The 16,407-nt window shown below is 54.0% G+C and overlaps 1 protein-coding gene across 2 annotated transcripts in view; it reads left to right on the top strand.

The window, feature by feature from the left end:
* Positions 1 to 3,409: 3,409 nt before the first annotated feature.
* Positions 3,410 to 16,407, top strand: part of ABCC3 (ATP binding cassette subfamily C member 3) — a 46,476-nt gene continuing 33,478 nt past the window's right edge. Inside the window, exons 1-2 of one of the 2 annotated variants that reach the window (XM_082605183.1) lie at positions 3,410 to 3,516; positions 16,047 to 16,223. In XM_082605183.1, the coding sequence (XP_082461309.1) occupies positions 3,472 to 3,516; positions 16,047 to 16,223 (222 nt within the window). In that variant the 5' untranslated portion in view covers positions 3,410 to 3,471. The remainder of the gene's footprint in view (positions 3,517 to 16,046; positions 16,224 to 16,407) is intronic. The other variant, XM_082605184.1, reaches the window with a different exon arrangement.

Below are 16,407 nucleotides of genomic sequence, written 5' to 3'. Positions count from 1 at the left end.
CAGAATTCTGTCTTAGCACTGGTCCAGGTGTGGGAGATGCTGACCGTGGCCCACGGAGCTAATTAATTCTTCTTGCTTCGAAAACTCCTGAAGCAGGCACAGCAGCCAGTGCTCACACATCTGCCAAATCAGATCAAAGCGCAGATGGGGGGCAGCAGGCAGCCTTGCAGAGGCCACAGGTGGGGCCAATGTAGGCCCCACCAGGCTGGGGTCTGGAGGAAAGAGGCCCCGCCCCACGGCCTGAGGCGAGAGCTGGAGTTTGAGAGCTGGAGGCTGCTTTGGGCGTGCTCCAGACCTTCCAGGAGCCATGGGGAAAAAGGAACCAGGAGGTGAGTGGAGGGGAGAACTAGCAGCCTTCACTGTTCCACACCCTTCCCCCTGTCCTGTCCGTTCCCACCTGACTCTCCCCATTTGAGGCATTTCCTGTCCCTGGGTCTCCCTGACCCCCACTCGCTCTGCTTTCTTCTCTCTGCGGTCACTCCTGCTCGAAACTGTACCTTGCAATTATCTTATCTTTCCATCTTTCTGCCAGGAAACTCCCGATGCTGAGTTCCCCTGGGATGCTCGCTGGCAGGGGAGAGGCAGCACAGTCTGTGTGCCTCCTGCCCGGAGCTGCAGTCATTTGAGGAGAGAGGATGGGGCTGGGGCCATAAAAGCTGGGGGATGTCAGCTGCCCGCCAACCCACAGGTCTTTACGGCTCCTCTCAGGAGCCTCAAGCTGGAAACATCTTTGTTCTGAAAACTCAAAAGCAGAGTGGACAGTGCCCACTGCCGGGACTGTACCTAATGCTACAGTGGCCTTGCTACTTATGACCTCTTCTAAGGACACAGGATGCTTGTTTAGTCAGTCAACAAACCTTTCCTAAAGACCAGCTTTGCCAGGCACTGTCCTGGGTGCTGAGGATACAGTGATAAACAAGATTATCCTTAAGATGGTCCCTATCCTTAAGATGTTCGCAGTCTTTTGGGGGAGATAAGCCAGACGATCAGTGACAGCGTACAGGGAGGGAGGGAGGGCTGTGCAGAGGAAGGGCCCCCAGCCCAGAACTGGGGTGGGGGAGGTTCAAGGAAGGCCTGGGGGAGGGGGGTTTGAGTAAAATCTTCAAGATGAGTAGAGTTTGTCAGGTGCAGAAAGGGAGGTGGGGCAAAGGGAGGAGACTAGCCAAGCAGTCTTGAGAGGGGCGGGGCGTGAGTGCAACAGCTAAGGATACAGGAAATGCATCCTGCCCAGAGGATGCATGGAAATAGCCCAGCCTCCAGAAGACATGGAGCTCATCCTGCCTCTGCCAGGATAAGACAACTCAGGGCCTCACTTCTCTTGCTCTGGTGAGAACGACCAAAACCATAATGTCCTAGGAATATTGTAGTTGTTATTCAATGGCTGTGTGAAAGGGGCCGCTTCCCGCGAGGGGCCGGGAAGGGCACACTCCCACTGAGTGCCTCGAGAGAGACGAGCCGGGAGGAGGCGAGGCTTGCCAGGTCGCCCACCACGATCTCGGAGGTTTCCACCCAATGTCGCAGGCTTGGGAATGGCTCTCCAGTAGCAAGGTGAGAAGGCTGGGGCCACAGAGGATGGTGCCGCAGCCGCAATGCTGCAGACAGGACCCAAGCGTCCCAGCCCCAGACTCGAGGAAGGGTTAGTGGAGGATTCCCAGCTGCTCCCCATAGAAGCCTAGATCAGCAGGGCGGGAAGAGACCTTAGATGGCATCTTGTCCAAGTTGCTCAAGAAAATGAGTCCCAGGGACAGCAAGGGGCTTGTCACACAGTATACTAAAGGTTCTGCCCAGAGTGTGGAGGGGCGTTGGAGGTGACTCAGTCAATCTCTGCCCTCAGGAACTTCACAGACTGGCAGAGAAGACAGATTCTTCACAACTAAATATAACCCAAGATACACTGCTACAAGAGTGTGAAAGCTCTACAGAGTCTGGCTCAGAGACGGAGGGGGCTGGGAGACTGGGTGAGTGCAGGGCAGGGGGGCAAACAGAGGGCTGAGAGGACTTGCCCAGGGGTGGGGGAGAAGCCCCCAGTCCACTGCCTGGGGAAGGGAGAGCCTTGTCCACGCTGCTCCCACCCCCACCTCACGCCGGACTCAGATCTCTGTTCTGATAGCCCATGGCTGAAGAGACTTCCTTCTCGTGACTTCCTGCCTGCCCAGAGGGATAGGAGATGGCTGCTGCTTCTGTCCTATCTTACTGGCACCCACCCACACCTGCTGCTGAGCAGCCAAGCAGGAAATCGCATTGTTTTAAGGACAAGGGCAGGGAAGGGATCACCTGGGCAGACCCTACAGACAAGAACAAGGTGGGAGGCAAGGGCAGAGGAGAGATGGGCCAGGGGAAGAGGTGCTGGGGGAACGGGGGATTCCTTCTCAACCCCAAGAGGGGTGGTGAATTGGCTTCTGGGATCCCGTTAGGGAAGACAGGATGACTGGGGGAGTGGAAAATGGAGGGAGGGAGGGAACGGTCCCAGCATGGCCAAGCTGTGGCAAGCAGGAGAAGGAGGCCATTGACCCCAAAGCCATATTTCTGATGCAGAATGTGGAGAATCAGTCTCAGGAGGAATGTGCTGGGGCCTTACCTGCCCATCTCCTACCCTTACCAGGCTGAAGTGGAGGAAACTAACACAAGGTGGATGCCTACTAAATGTGCCAGGAGATATGCTTGATGCTTTACATACCTTTCCCATTTAATCCTCAGAGTAACCCTGTGACATAGGTACTCTGATTATCCTTGTTTTACAGATAGGAAAGTGGAGGCAGAGAGGGGTGCTGAAGCAGCAGGTGCAAAATCAGGGAGGGACGGAGCCCCAGGCAGGCAGCAACTGAAGAGAATCATGGGAGCCACCATCTGGGTGATGCTGGGACTCCCTCCATCCCTCTCTCCTTAGGTGTACACACACACACACACACACACACACGTGCACTTTCTGTGTTGGTGTCTGCCAGTTCCCGGACAACTTGTGGGGCAGAGGTAGCCTCTGGATTGTCTGGGCACACAGCTCTTCCCATTTCACAGACAAGGAGACTGACATTCAGAGATGAACGTGACAAGGATTTATTCACGGAGGGAGTCTTGCTAAGTCCATTTTCATGCCCCTTGACTCCTGGGGGCCACCCCCCCCACTCCCCGCAGAGTCGTGCGCGGTGGGAAGGGGTGTGTGTCCCTTGGAAACAGACCTTGCTCCAGCCCTATCAGCCTCATCTCTCTGGGGCATCTCTCCAGCGTTGCCCAGTGGCCACCCGGAGGGCTTGTCACTGTGTCAATGGCCCGCCGCCACTGTCCCCAAATCCCTCCGGGAGCCGCAGTTTCTTAGAGGCGCTGTCTCAATTCGACCCAAAGGGCCTGGGGGAAGGGCTTGGAGGGGCGGGCCGGGGCGGAGCGCGGGGCTGGAGGCGGCTCTGGGCGGGTGCTCGGTCTGTCCCGGGCTGGTAGAGACCGTGCTCGCTGTCCTCGCAGCCGAGCTCCGGCCCCATGGACGCTCTGTGCGGCTCCGGGGAGCTCGGCTCCAAGTTCTGGGTAAGGAGGTGTCCCGGGACTGAGAGCGCGCACCGGCGAGCCCTTAGACAGCCCCGGGGAGGGGGCGATGTGATGCCAGGAGGGGGCCTGGTGGTGCTGCCCAGAGCCAGGTCCCTAGTGGCCTTCAGGACCTGCCCTGTCCTCCCCAGCCACATGGGAGAGCCTGGGAAAGCCAAGTACTAGGCTCCTGGGGGGCTCGGTGGGTGGCACCCTGAATTCAGAAAGTGCCCACACTTGCCACCTCACCGCAGTCCCTCTCTGGGGCTGACCGCAGGGTGCAGAAGTGGCATTTCCCCATTACTAGATCCTGATGACCCTTCGGCGCCTGCCCCATAGACTAGGACTTGGATGCCCACTCCCACAGCCGGCCAACCAGGTGCTTTGGGAGCCTGGCTCCACTGGGCTTCCCCCTTCTTAAACGGTTCCTGCCTTCTTGGGAAAGGTTCCTTCTCTCCTCTGGGCAAGAGCCACCAGAGAGGAGGTGATCCTCACTGCACCGGCCTCAGGAGGGAGAGGCAGGCCCTTACAGGTATAGGATAGCAGGGTTTCCCGGTCCCACCCTCTCCTTTTACAGATGGGGAAGGGGAGGCCTAGAGGCTTGCTCAAAGTCAACCAGGTGGAGAAAGGCAGAGCTGGGATAGAAAAGCAGGGCTTTTCACTCACTCGCCAAATCCCTTTCTAAGACATCAGGCTGCTTTTCAGGCTGCTGACTCCAGACCCCCAGCATAGTTGAGTGCAGTCCACGTAGACAGCGCAAGAGATTTCTTACAGCTTTCAAAATCTACTCACAGCAGCTCCCTTGATCATCACTGCAGCTCTGGGAGGCAAGTGATGGTGCGTCTCCATTTTACAGATGAGCTCAGATTCAAGGGGCTTGTCGGTGATCATCCGGGGGCGGCCCAGCATAGGCTGGTCTCAAATCCAGGGCCTCAGAATCCCAATCTCTAAATCTTTTTGCCATTTCAAGTATTTGTACATATGTGCTTGGTGTTGTGTCTGCCCAGTGTGTGTTACCCATGAGTGGGTGCTTGTGTGGGTGTGTGTGCATGTGTGTGCTCATGTGTGTGCCCATGTGTGTACATAAGTGTTTGTATACAGTCAGGAACCCCACTCTTGGGCTGTGTTTGGGCTGGACTGAGGGGGGTTACGTGGATTTTTGAAACGTGGGGCAGTGGAATACCTGTAAAAAGTATCTTTGGAGACCTCTTTTGTTCTCTGGGTCACTAAATGTTTAATCAGAGGTGGTACAACTTCTCTGCGGCTGCCCTTGTTGCCCCAGGAACCCTGTCTGTCATCCAGCCTGGCCTGGTCACGTGTTGCCAGCGTCCAGAGTTTGCCCCTTTGGCTCAAGAGTAGACTTCCTCTCACTGCCACTTGAGCCTGGCTGATGTGGCTACAGCATGGTCACGGTGTCTGAGGTGGCCAGGTGCAGGACTTGTAAATTAAGGGGGCAGATGTGCCCAAGCCTCAAGTGCAAGGGCACCCTGTTCCTGGGTGGACAGTTAACCCTGAGAGCTTAGGACTGTCCAGGGACAGGCTTCAGGGGACCAGGAGTTGGGGAACTCAGGACTCCCCCCGGCCCGTTCTCAGCTTAGAGATCCTGTGGCTCTACCCTTCCGTGATACTGTGGAATCAAGTGTCAGAGCCTGGGGGCTTGGAGCAGCTGGCCCTGCCCCGCATTACAGAGCTGGGGAAACTGAAGGAATGGACTTGTCAAGGTCACATGACAATCAGCTACGGAGTGCTGGACTGGGAAACAGGACCCTGAGGTGTGGCTCCAACTCTGCCAGTGCCTGACCGTGAACATTTGGGCTTCTGGACTCCCGGAGCCTGAACTTCCAGTTGCTCATGAGCTGTGTGTACCTTCTCTGAGAACCTCAGGGTCCATGGGAGGCTCAGCTATGTTAGGTCCAAGGAATGACTCCCTTGAGGTCTCTACATGGATACCTCAAATGACAAGGGAACTGACCACTCCTCTTCCCGACCTCAACGTCTAAACACCTTCCATCTTCCACATTATCTTCCTGGCTCCTGAAAGCTGTTCCAGGCTGTACCCAGTGTGGCTGGTGACTGGAGGTGGAGTGGGAAGAAACCAGGAAGGTCCCCAGCTCATCCTCTGAGGGTTTGCAGAGATGAGACAAGGGAGGCAGGGTCTGAAGCCCAGAGGCTGGAGCTATAACTTTAGCTCTAACTCAGTTACCCCAAAGGCCTGGAGTTCAGGGCTACTCACTGGTGCCGTGCTAGTTTGCATCTCATTTTCATTGTATATTATTCAGGAATACTTGTCCCTGAACCTTTTATCTTAGGGGCATGTGGGTGACCCACCTTGTTGGAAGTAGTTCAGGGAAGCCAGGAGATACCTGAGCCAAGGGTGAAAAGGTGGGGGAGGGGGACATGATTCAGGCCCCTCTGGGCCACTCATTTACTCTACCAAGCCTTTTTTTTTTTTTTTTTTTTGTGGTACGCGGGCCTCTCACTGTTGTGGCCTCTCCCGTTGCGGAGCACAGGCTCCGGACGTGCAGGCTCAGCGGCCGTGGCTCACGGGCCCAGCCGCTCCGCGGCATGTGGGATCTTCCTGGACCGGGGCACGAACCCATGTCCCCTGCATCGGCAGGCGGACTCTCAACCACTGCGCCACCAGGGAAGCCCTTTTTTTTTTTTTTCTAATTTATTTATTTTTGGCTGCGTTGCTGTGCATGGGCTTTCTCTAGTTGCGGCGAGCGGGGGCTACTCTTCGTTGCGGTGCACAGGCTTCTCATTGCGGTGTCTTCTCTTGTTGTGGAACACAGGCTCTAGGCTCACAGGCTACAGTAGTTGTGGCTCATGGGCTCTAGAGTGCAGGCTCAGTAGTTGTGATGCATGGGCTCAGTAGTTGTGGCGCACAGGCTCAGTAGTTGTGGCACACGGGCTTAGTTGCTCTGTGGCATGTGGGATCTTCCTGGACCAGGGCTCGAACCTGTGTCCCCTGCATTGGCAGGTGGATTCTTAACCACTGCGCCACGAGAGAAGTCCCTACCAAGTCTTTTTTGCTAGCTCATCTTCACAGCCTCAGTTTTTCCACCTGTGAAATGGGGAAATAACCCATCTCCTAACTACCTCACAAGACAGTTGTGGAGATTAAAAAAGATAGGGAATGTGAAATGATTTGAGAACTTAAAACTCTGTTGGTGACAGGTCATGATATTCCTGGGAAGAGGAATAAAGAGAAAAAGATATGAGGTTAGAAGGAGGTGTTAGGTTTGGGAAGACCTACAAGAAAGGGGCTGGCATGGCTGTTGGGCCATGGGCTCCCATTTCAGCTGTTTGCTGGGGAATTTGTGGCTAAATCCATCCACCTTAGCCCCAGCTAAATGTGAGAGCGGGAGCCCCAGGGGACCCACGGACATGCGCACACACATCATGCACTCACACACACTGTGTACTGAGTAAGTGACTCATCCTTTCTTTGACTCTCTCTCTTACCTCTACCCACTTTGGGGTGGATTACCAACATCTCTGATCATGCTTGGGAGTTTCATGGGAAATAAATTGCAAGAGAATGAACTGTGATCAAACAGCCCAGCCATCTTCGAGCCAGAGATGCCTCTAGAACAAAGAAGGTGGAAGTGTCCCTTTGCTGCACCTCATTGCCCCCTGCCTGGAGGGTTACTCCGTTCTGAGCAGTGGAGTTGGGCAGCACCGGTGGTGAGGAGAGTTCACAGAGGAAGGGCTTGGGGCTGTTTGCCCTCAGGAGGTCTTGACCTGTTTGCAGAATTAGCTTTCATCTAACGGCTCCAGGAAGTTCCTGGGAGGCTGATGCGGCTTAGAAATCCAAAGGTCCTAACCAAAAAACTGGCAGAGGCAGGGCCCCTGAGGCTAGGCCGGTGGGTAGGAGGCAGACACCCCTCAGCCTACTGGACACCAAACCCCACCCCCACCAGGGACCCAGTCCTCCCTGCCAGGCCAGGACCACTAGAATCCCTTCTCTCCTTCCCATCTGGGGCAACAAAGCTGGTGCTAGACCACTTTGAGCCTCTGAGCTTCTGGCTTCTGGAAAAAAGATTTTGTCCCTTGTGGCCCCAGGCTGGCTTCTCCCAAGCCCTGCTGCTCCCCGACTGTCCTGGACCTGGTCTGGAGGGCTGGAGACTTAGGAAAGGAAGTGAGTCAAGGAAGTGGCATTTGGGAGGGCAGTTTGCCAAGCCCGCCTGCTGGTCCCCTGACCAGGAAATGGTCTTGGAGCGTGGGGCCAGCCAGGGAGGGAGATCCCAGCGGGGCCTGCCAGCTGACCCGCCCAGGAGGCAGGATCAAAGCACCTGAGTTGTGTCCACCCCGCCCTGGTGTGGCTGTCCCAGGGGCAACAGGTGCAGCAGGATCCTGAGAGAGAGGGGGTGAGACTTGGATGTGCCACTGCTGTGTGACGGGGCCCCTCCCCTCCCTCACCTGGAGCTGTTCCTGTTTCCAGTGCTGGGGCCAGGTGGTGGTGCTGGGCTGGGGGTGGGTGCTAACAGGGGTCTAACCCTGGCTTGGATTTCTCCTTCTAATTGGATACTCAGGTTTCTAGTCCAGTGGCTCCCAGAACGCCAGCTAGTCTGTTACCCCGTGATGGCAACCCTTCCCCTGAGCTCTATGAAAAGAACTGCAGCAAAGAGGTGATTTGAGGGCAGGCTGTATGGCCGAAAGATTTTTAATGTTTCAGGTGATCTGGACACATGTGTTCTCTCCCCAAGGTGGGCTGTCATGTTGGAGCCCTAACGGGGACTGGGACTCTGGAGGTACACGGCCTGGGTTCAAGTCCTGGCGTCAGCCCAGGTGAACTGGAGCCGGTCACTTTCCAGCCACGAGTCTCAGCTGGTGTGAACATTAAATAATAATCTTGGAACACAGTGGTGCTCAAATGAGCAAAGCTGTTGCTGGCTGGCAAGGCCCCTTTCAGAAGCAGACGCGCAGGCCAGGCTGTGAGCCAGGCTTTTGCCCCCACCCCCAGGCCCTTCCAAAAGCCGTGGTTTCAGCCACAGCTCATGTGAACAGGCCCCTGCCCTTTCTGCACCTCCATTTCTGCTGAGATAAATGAACTTGTCAGTTGATCCCTTCTCCCCACCCCACAGGATTAAGGAAGTCATTACTCTTCTCGTGACAGAGGCTATCAACAAGCCCGGGGCCCCAGGGGCTGAGAAGTCCCTGAAGGCCCTGTGGCCCAGCTGGGACAGAGAGCCCTGGGGTCCTTACTGCCCCCTGCCCCCTGCTGGGGTCTGCAGGGATTTCAGCCTTGGTGCCAGACCTTATCAGCCCCATCCAGCTGTTTAATCACGTTATTAAGGTAGCTGTTGTTGCCATGGAAACTGTGTGGGTGGCAGTGGGGGAGGGGCTGTGGGCTCAGCTCCCAGCCCAACTGGTGTTCTTCGGAATGGGAATTGGGGGCCAGTGGTTTGAGAAGGGGTCACCCATCGGGTTCTGTGGGATTGCAGGGAGTATCATGGGGTCCAGGAAGTGACCTCCACGAACCGTGTCATTTACAGTTAGCTTTGTTTGGGTCAGAGAGCCCCTCACGTGCCTTGGTGTCAAAGAGAGAGCATCCCGAGTTCCTGGGCATTCAGCTGCAGAAGTGGGCTTTGGAGGGTGACTTTCATTTATTTGTTCACTCATTCTTTCTTTCTTTCGTTCAACAAATGCGTGGGAGTGCTGTGTCTATGCTAGGAACTGTTCTAGGCAGTGGGGAACACGCTGGTCAGCAGAACAAACCCGTCCTCACGGAGCACGTATTCCAGTGAGAGAGGACGGAAAAACGATAAACATAAGAAATCACTCAATTATATACTATCCTAGACAGTGATAAGGGCTATGGGGAAAATAGGACAGGCCAGCAGGGATGGGGATGCAGGAGCACGATGGGGGTTCCAGTTCCAGCTTTAATTAGGAAGGTCAGGGTGGACCTCCACGAGAAGGTGAGGTCCGAGCACAAGCTTGCAGGTGACCAGGGCACGAGGCACAGCACTGCTGCCTTGAGGCAGGCACAGGCCTGACATTTGGGGACCATACTGAGGCCAGGAGGCAGGTGGGATGAGAGAGGGGAGTGGGGAAGCTGAGGGCAGAGAGACAGGGGAGCAGATAATGAGGGTCCCGAGGCCCCCTTGGAGACTTCAGCTTTTACTATGAGTGAAATGAGGAGCCCTTGGCAGGTTTTAACCAGGGAAGTGACATGGTGCATCACTAAGACGTCTGGCTTAGGTTTCATGAAGACCTGCCTCCAGCTGCTGTGCTGGAGGGCACTGCTAGGCAAGCGGCAGGCATGGAAGCAGGGAGGCCAGAGAAGGCGCGACGCCACAATCCACGTGAGAGTGTGGGGTGGAGAGAAGCAGTCGGATCCTGGATGTATCAGGGAGATCCAAATGAAGATGCCTTTTTATAGATTAAAAAGAGTCCAATATAGCCCTTTCATATCGTTCAGCCTAATAATTTGAAGGTAGAGTGGACAGGATTTGCTAAAAGCTTGGGTGTGGGCTGTGAGAAAGAGAAAGAATCAAGATCAGCTCGGGACTTTGTGAGCGCCTACAGGGGTGGGATAGGGAGGGTGGGAGGGAGGGAGACTGCAAGAGGGAGGAGATATGGGAACATATGTATATGTATAGCTGATTCACTTTGTTATAAAGCAGAAACTAACACACCATTGTAAAGCAATTAGACTCCAATAAAGATGTAAAAAAAAAAAGAGGAAGAATCAGGGATGACTCAGAGGATTCCGGCCTGGGAGAAGGAAGGCACTGCCCTGCACCAAGGTGGGCAGGTTGGAGAAGGGGGGACGGGCAGGATTTCCGTTCTGAACGTGTTGGGCGTGACGTGTCCTGTCGTTGTCCTAGCAAGCAGTCTGAGGTAAATAGTCTAAGGACACAGGCAAGGACAGGTACCCACTGTCTCCAGGGGAGAGCTCTGCCCAGCTGGGACCTGCGTATCTGAAGGAAAGGAGCCCAGGCCGGATCTCCCTGTGGGTCAAAGCAGTCATCTGGTTCTCCCAAGACCTCTTGATTGTTGCCACAGTGGAACTTGTTTATGAAACCAAAACAAGGTCCCGGCAGCCTCTGCTCAGTCACCTGCTTCCTCCAGTGTTGCCCTGTTTGAGTCCAGGTGCTTTGCTGTTCATTCTCCCCCGCTGCGGGGAGCTGGCTGGGATGTTGTCATTACTCCCGCTAGACTTCAGGGAGATGAAGTCTCCAGAAAGGCAGCACACACTGGGTCCTCTGCATCAGGGTTTGGTTCTCCTCAGGACCACTCCCTGCCTGCCTCAGAGAGCCCTGACCCTGACCCAGTGAAAGTGGTGATTCCTGGTTGTGCCTTTGAACTCAGGCTCCCATCGACCTATACACACTCTCCCTTGTCTGTCAAGGCACAGACCTTGACTCACAAGGTCAATCTGGGCTGTTCCTCATACCTGGCCCCGTGCTGGGAGCTGGCAGGTGTGGGGCAGGAGAGGAGAGGAATAAGAGTAGGGCCCGGGGCTTCCCTGGTGGCGCAGTGGTTGAGAGTCCGCCTGCCGATGCAGGGGACGTGGGTTCGTGCCCCGGTCCGGGAAGATCCCACATGCCGCGGAGCGGCTGGGCCCGTGAGCCATGGCCGCTGAGCCTGCGCGTCCGGAGCCTGTGCTCCGCAACGGGAGAGGCCACAGCATTGAGAGGCCCGCAAAAAAAAAAAAAAAAAAAAAGTAGGGCCCAGTGTCTATCCTGAGGGTTCACGTTGCTGTAGAGAGAGGATGTCTTCACAGGTCCAGGCGGCACGGGGTGGGGGGGACCCCAGCTCGCGACCATGAGGCCTGGGTGTCCGTCCCAGCTCCCAACTGCCAGGTGTCCTTGGACCTGTTGCCAGAGCAGGTGGAGGCTGCTTTTTCTTTTGCCTAATATTGTTCGTTGTCTTTTCTTTTGGAATAATGACCACATAAGTGCTATAATAAAATGCTACTGAAACATAAGGGGTGTTGCTCACTCTCAGCTGATAGTCACTTATCTGGCTGTTGAGAGCATACAAAATAAAGCAAGGAAAAGCCCGCTGGAGGCTGGGGTACCCCAGAAATGCTTTCTGTAGCAGGTGAAGCTCAGCTTGGGCCCAGAGAGGTTGGCAGTTCACTCCAGGCCCGAAGACCAGATGGTCAGAGTTGGGAGTGGCCTCGGGCCAGCTATCTGGATGGCAACTAAGTGGGTGGGATTAACGGGCTTGCCAAGCATTAAAGCAGGGTGCAGCTGCCCCTTGACAGTGGAATGGACAAGTGCATGGGTCCATTTATACGATGGACCATGAGCAGAAATGGGAAGGGAGGATCCACACTCACACTCAGTGCCAAGGATGACACCCCCAAACGCAGCGAAGAGAGAAGAAACCAGACATGAAAGATACCGGAAATGTGTGATTTCCTTTATAGGAAGGTCCCACATGGGCAAAATCACATGTTGTTGGAACTCAGAACAGTGTTCTCCTGGGATGAGGAGTGGCTTGGAGGGGGCACAACAGGGGCTTCTGGGGGTTGGCAATGTCCTGTTTCTTGATTCTACTTCTAGTTACACAGGCATGTTCAGTGTGTGAAAATTCACTGAGGTGTATACTTAAGCTGTGTGTACTTTTCTGTAAGTATACTATACTTGGCTAAGAAATGTTTGTTTGGTTTTCTTTGCGGTACGCGGGCCTCTCACTGCTGTGGCCTCTCCCGCTGCGGAGCACAGGCTCCGGACGTGCAGGCCCAGCGGCCATGGCTCATGGGCCCAGCCGCTCCGCAGCATGTGGGATCTTCCCAGACAGGGGCACGAACCCGTGTCCCCTGCATCGGCAGGTGGACTCTCAACCACTGCGCCACCAGGGAAGCCCAGAAATGTTTTAAAGAGGAAAACAATATGGGCCAGGGCATCTGTCTCCCCTCCCCTGGTACAGCCTGATCAGGCCTACAGAGTAACCCCTCTCTGTGACCCAGTGCCCAGCCCAGGGCCATGTGCCCAGTGCTTAGCAAGAGTCTTCTTGTCCTTAGCTCGCATTGCTTGAGTGACTACTGAGTACAGGGCTCTAGAATTCAAGATGTACACAGTGCAACCTCTGCCCTCCAGGGTTGAGTGAAACGCCTCAAAGAAGCATGTCCCTGGACCTCATGCTCCCCAGGGGTAAGGACAAGTCTGTTCCGAGTGTGCCTATCCCCCCAGCCTGGCTCATAGCAGGCCTTTATCAGAGCATCATCAAGTGGAAGACATACTCCAGAAGACAGCTCCATCATTAGGTGCTGACTTCAGAGCAGGAAGGGTGCTCAAGATGGGAGAGGTGGGTCCTAAGCCGGACCCACCACCCTTCCCTGTAGTTGTTGGGATCTTGACAAGTGGAAGAAATAGGGACCAGGCTGAGTGAAGGTGTGGGAGTGAGACTCTCAGAGCAGATTTAGAGTGAAGTGAGTTTGGCAGTGGGGACAGGAGCAGTGGGAAGGCAAGGAGGGGTGCTTGGACTTGGCTCCAGGGGCAGCAGGAGCCCCTGCAGGTCTGGGGCCATGAGGCAAGGGGCACAACGCTGTCTTGCAGGAATCTTGCAGCCATGGGCAGGTGCTTTGGAGGCAGAGGGCTGACTCAGATGGGATTAAAGAGTGAGGGTAGGCTGAGGAAAGGGAAGCAGGGTGTGCAGACCACTCCATGAAATATTTTCTTAAAATGGGATACTTCAGGCACATAGATAGTTTACTAGTTCACATAGATAGATAGATAGGTAGATAGATAGTTCAAGGCCAGTTGTGGGACTTGAATGTCATGCTTAGACTTTGTCTTCTAGTCAGTAGGAAACCACTGAAGGTTTAGAGGCAGGGTATAAGATTATCCTTTTGTTTATTCATTTATTCAACAAATGTTTAATTTAAGTTATTTAAGCAAATTTTTGCTGAGCACCTACTATGTGCCGCGCACTGCTCTAGGTACTTAGGATACATCAATAAATGAAATAAGATTCTTTCCTTCAAGAAACACACATGCCAGCAGAAAGGGATGAGAGAAAACATAATAAATTTCTAAATTATGTAGCATGTTAGAAGGTGGTAGGTGTAGGGAAAAGAAAAAGCAGGGAAAGGTTAAGGGAGTGGATTGGGAATGCTGGGGGTAGGGTGCAAGTGAAATATTAAACAGGGTGGTCAGCCTAGGCCTCAATCAGAAAGAAAGACTTAAGGATGTCTAAGGGAGGAACGTTCCAGACAGAGCAGCCAGTGCAAAGACCTTGAGGCAGGAACATCCCTGTTATGTTCAGGAATAGGAATGAGGCCACTGGCTGGAGTGATGTAGGAGAGGCGGTGAGAGAGGTCACAGGTTGGCGGGAAGGGACGCTGTGGGGGGCCTTGTAGGCTCTTGGACGATATGTAAAGTGGAGATGTCCAGTTGGCAGTTGGATTTAGAGTTGAGGATATGGAGAGTGGTGGGGTAGAGAGATAAACTTGGGAGTCATTGGCATGTAGGTGAGACTGGAAGAGATTGCCCTGGGGGTGAGTGCAAATGGAAAAGGAAGTGGAGAAGAGGAAAGGACTGAGCTCCGGGGCACTCTGAGGCCAAGCAGGGGAACCAGTAAGGAGACTTAGAAGGAAAGACCAGGGAGGAAGGGGAAGAGCAGGAGAGTGTGGGCGGGGATCTGGGCCCAGAGGGCGTGGGAGGGAAGAGACCAGAACCCCGTGGAAATTGCTCGGGAAGAGTTGGGGGCCTGGGCTAGGCTGATGGCTGAGGGGCCAGGTGGGAGGGGCCTGGTGGGAGGTGTTATCATCTCAGTGTTACCCTGGAAGAAACTAAGGCCCGGAGAGGTGAAGGTCACGCGTCTTGCCTAAGGTCACACAGGTATTGAAAGGCTAGAGCCAGTCGTAGTGAACAATATTTATATAGTCAAAAAAGTGTGAACTGTGAATATTTATTTAACAAAAGCCTGTTATGTTTCTACATGGAAGGTTGAGGAAGTTCAAGTGGAGAGAATGTAAGAGAGGTACAGCTTTAACTTCCAGAACAAAAGAAAATAGTGATTATCAAATAGTGGTAGATCATGTAACAATATCAAAAGCAAAAAACATAGAAGTAGCTTCCAGAGCAAGTTAGCATATGTGAACATACTTACCCCTGGAAAGTGGAACTAGGGGTGGGGAGTGGTGACGCAGGGCACCATTTTCTTTTCATGTACCTTTAGAATTATGTGCATTATGTGCATAACTTTGACAAAAATAAAAATGACAATGATCTAAACTGGCAGTTAGAAGGTAGAGGGTTCTATCTTCTGGTGTTAAGAGTTGTCTCTAGGTGGATGGGATCGTGGGTGAGGTTTGGGTTTTCTTTTTGGCTGCCTTGGGTCTTCGTAGCTGCGCGCAGGCTTTCTCTGGTTGCGGCGAGCAGGGGCTACTCTTAGTTGTGGTGCGCGGGCTTCTCATTGTGGTGGCTTCTCTAGTTGCAGAGCACGGGCTCTAGGCACATGGACTTCAGTCGTTGCGGCACATGGGCTCAGTAGTCACAGCGCACGGGCTCTAGAGCGCAGGCTCAGTAGTTGTGGCGCATGGGCTTTGTTGCTCCGCAGTATGTGGGATCTTCCTGGACCAGGGATCGAACCTGTGTCCCCTGCATCGGCAGGCAGATTCTTAACCACTGCGCCACCAGGAAAGTCCCTTTTCTTTTTTAGTTGTTTATATTTTATGAGCTTTCTGTAAAGACAATCTAATACTTTGCTAGCAGGGAAAAAAAGATTAGTTCATCGGTGGCCTTGGGGGAAACAATCTTAGTAAAATATGTGTTTGAATGTGTTCCCCCATCTCTTTCCAGAAAAGTTCTTAGGTGCAAAGACAAAAAGCGGTCTTGTCTGGACTCAGTGGTTCCCCAAGACACGAGACTGTCAGTGCTAGAACCAGGACAGTTCTATGCAAACTGGGGTGGTTGGTCACCCCAGCTTTGTTTACAAAGCTCTCTCCACATCCCCTTGCTCCTTTGAGCTCACACCCACTGAGGAGGTAGGTGGGGCAGGGATGGCCCCCCCATTTTAAAGGAGAGGCAACAAAAGCTCAGAGAGGCTCCCTATCCCTTCCCTGGGAGAGCCTGAGAGAGAAAGTGGGCTCTTCAACCATGTGCATATATTGCTTTGATAAAATTAAAAACTAATTTAAAATAAAAGAGCGGAAATCGAGAACGACAGAAAGCAGATCAGTGTTTGCCTGGGAGGGATGGACTGCAGAGGGGCACAGAGGACCTCGTGGAACGGTGGAGTATTCTAGATCTTTATTGTGGTAGCAGTTTTGCAGGTGTGTACAATTGTCACTCATAGGATTGTGCACTTCATATGGGTGCAGTTTCTTGTGCTTAAATTAAACATCAGTTAGAGAGACAGAGAGAAAATATGAGGAAGTGGAGCGCCCTTAGCCTCCTGGAAGAGCTCACACTCGGGACAATGCCTGCTGGTTTGCACACTTAGACTTTCAGATGCACACACCTTCTGACCCCCAGAGCGCGTGGAGCAGCTCTCTGGCCCAGCCCCCTCCCTGGAGCGTGAGCCCAGTGCTGCACAGGCTGCCCCTGAATTCTTCTCTTTGTCCCCAGGACTCCAATCTGTCCGTGCACACAGACAACCCGGACTTCACTCCCTGCTTCCAGAACTCCGTGCTGGCCTGGGTCCCCTGCATCTACCTGTGGGCCGCCCTGCCCTGCTACCTGTTCTACCTGCGGCGCCGCCAACAAGGCTACATTGTTCTCTCTTGCCTCTCCAGGCTCAAGACGGTCAGGGGCTCAGGGCTCTCCTGCGGGTGGGACCAGGACCTAGGAGATTCTCCTTTTAATGGGTCCCTTTCCCCACCCTCAGTGACTGGTCTGGGCTCCCCAGCCTCACCCTTCCTGTGCTCAGGGCCATGGCAGCCTGCCAGCTGGGCCTGCAGCCTAATAAGATAATCTCTGCTCGGGGAAG

Source organism: Mesoplodon mirus, assembly GCF_964341445.2.
Source record: "Mesoplodon mirus genome assembly, chromosome: 18".
In the NCBI taxonomy this organism is placed as follows: domain Eukaryota; kingdom Metazoa; phylum Chordata; class Mammalia; order Artiodactyla; family Ziphiidae; genus Mesoplodon; species Mesoplodon mirus.
The sequence above is the reverse complement of the archived record's forward strand: the minus strand, read 5'-3'. Positions and strand labels throughout refer to the sequence as shown.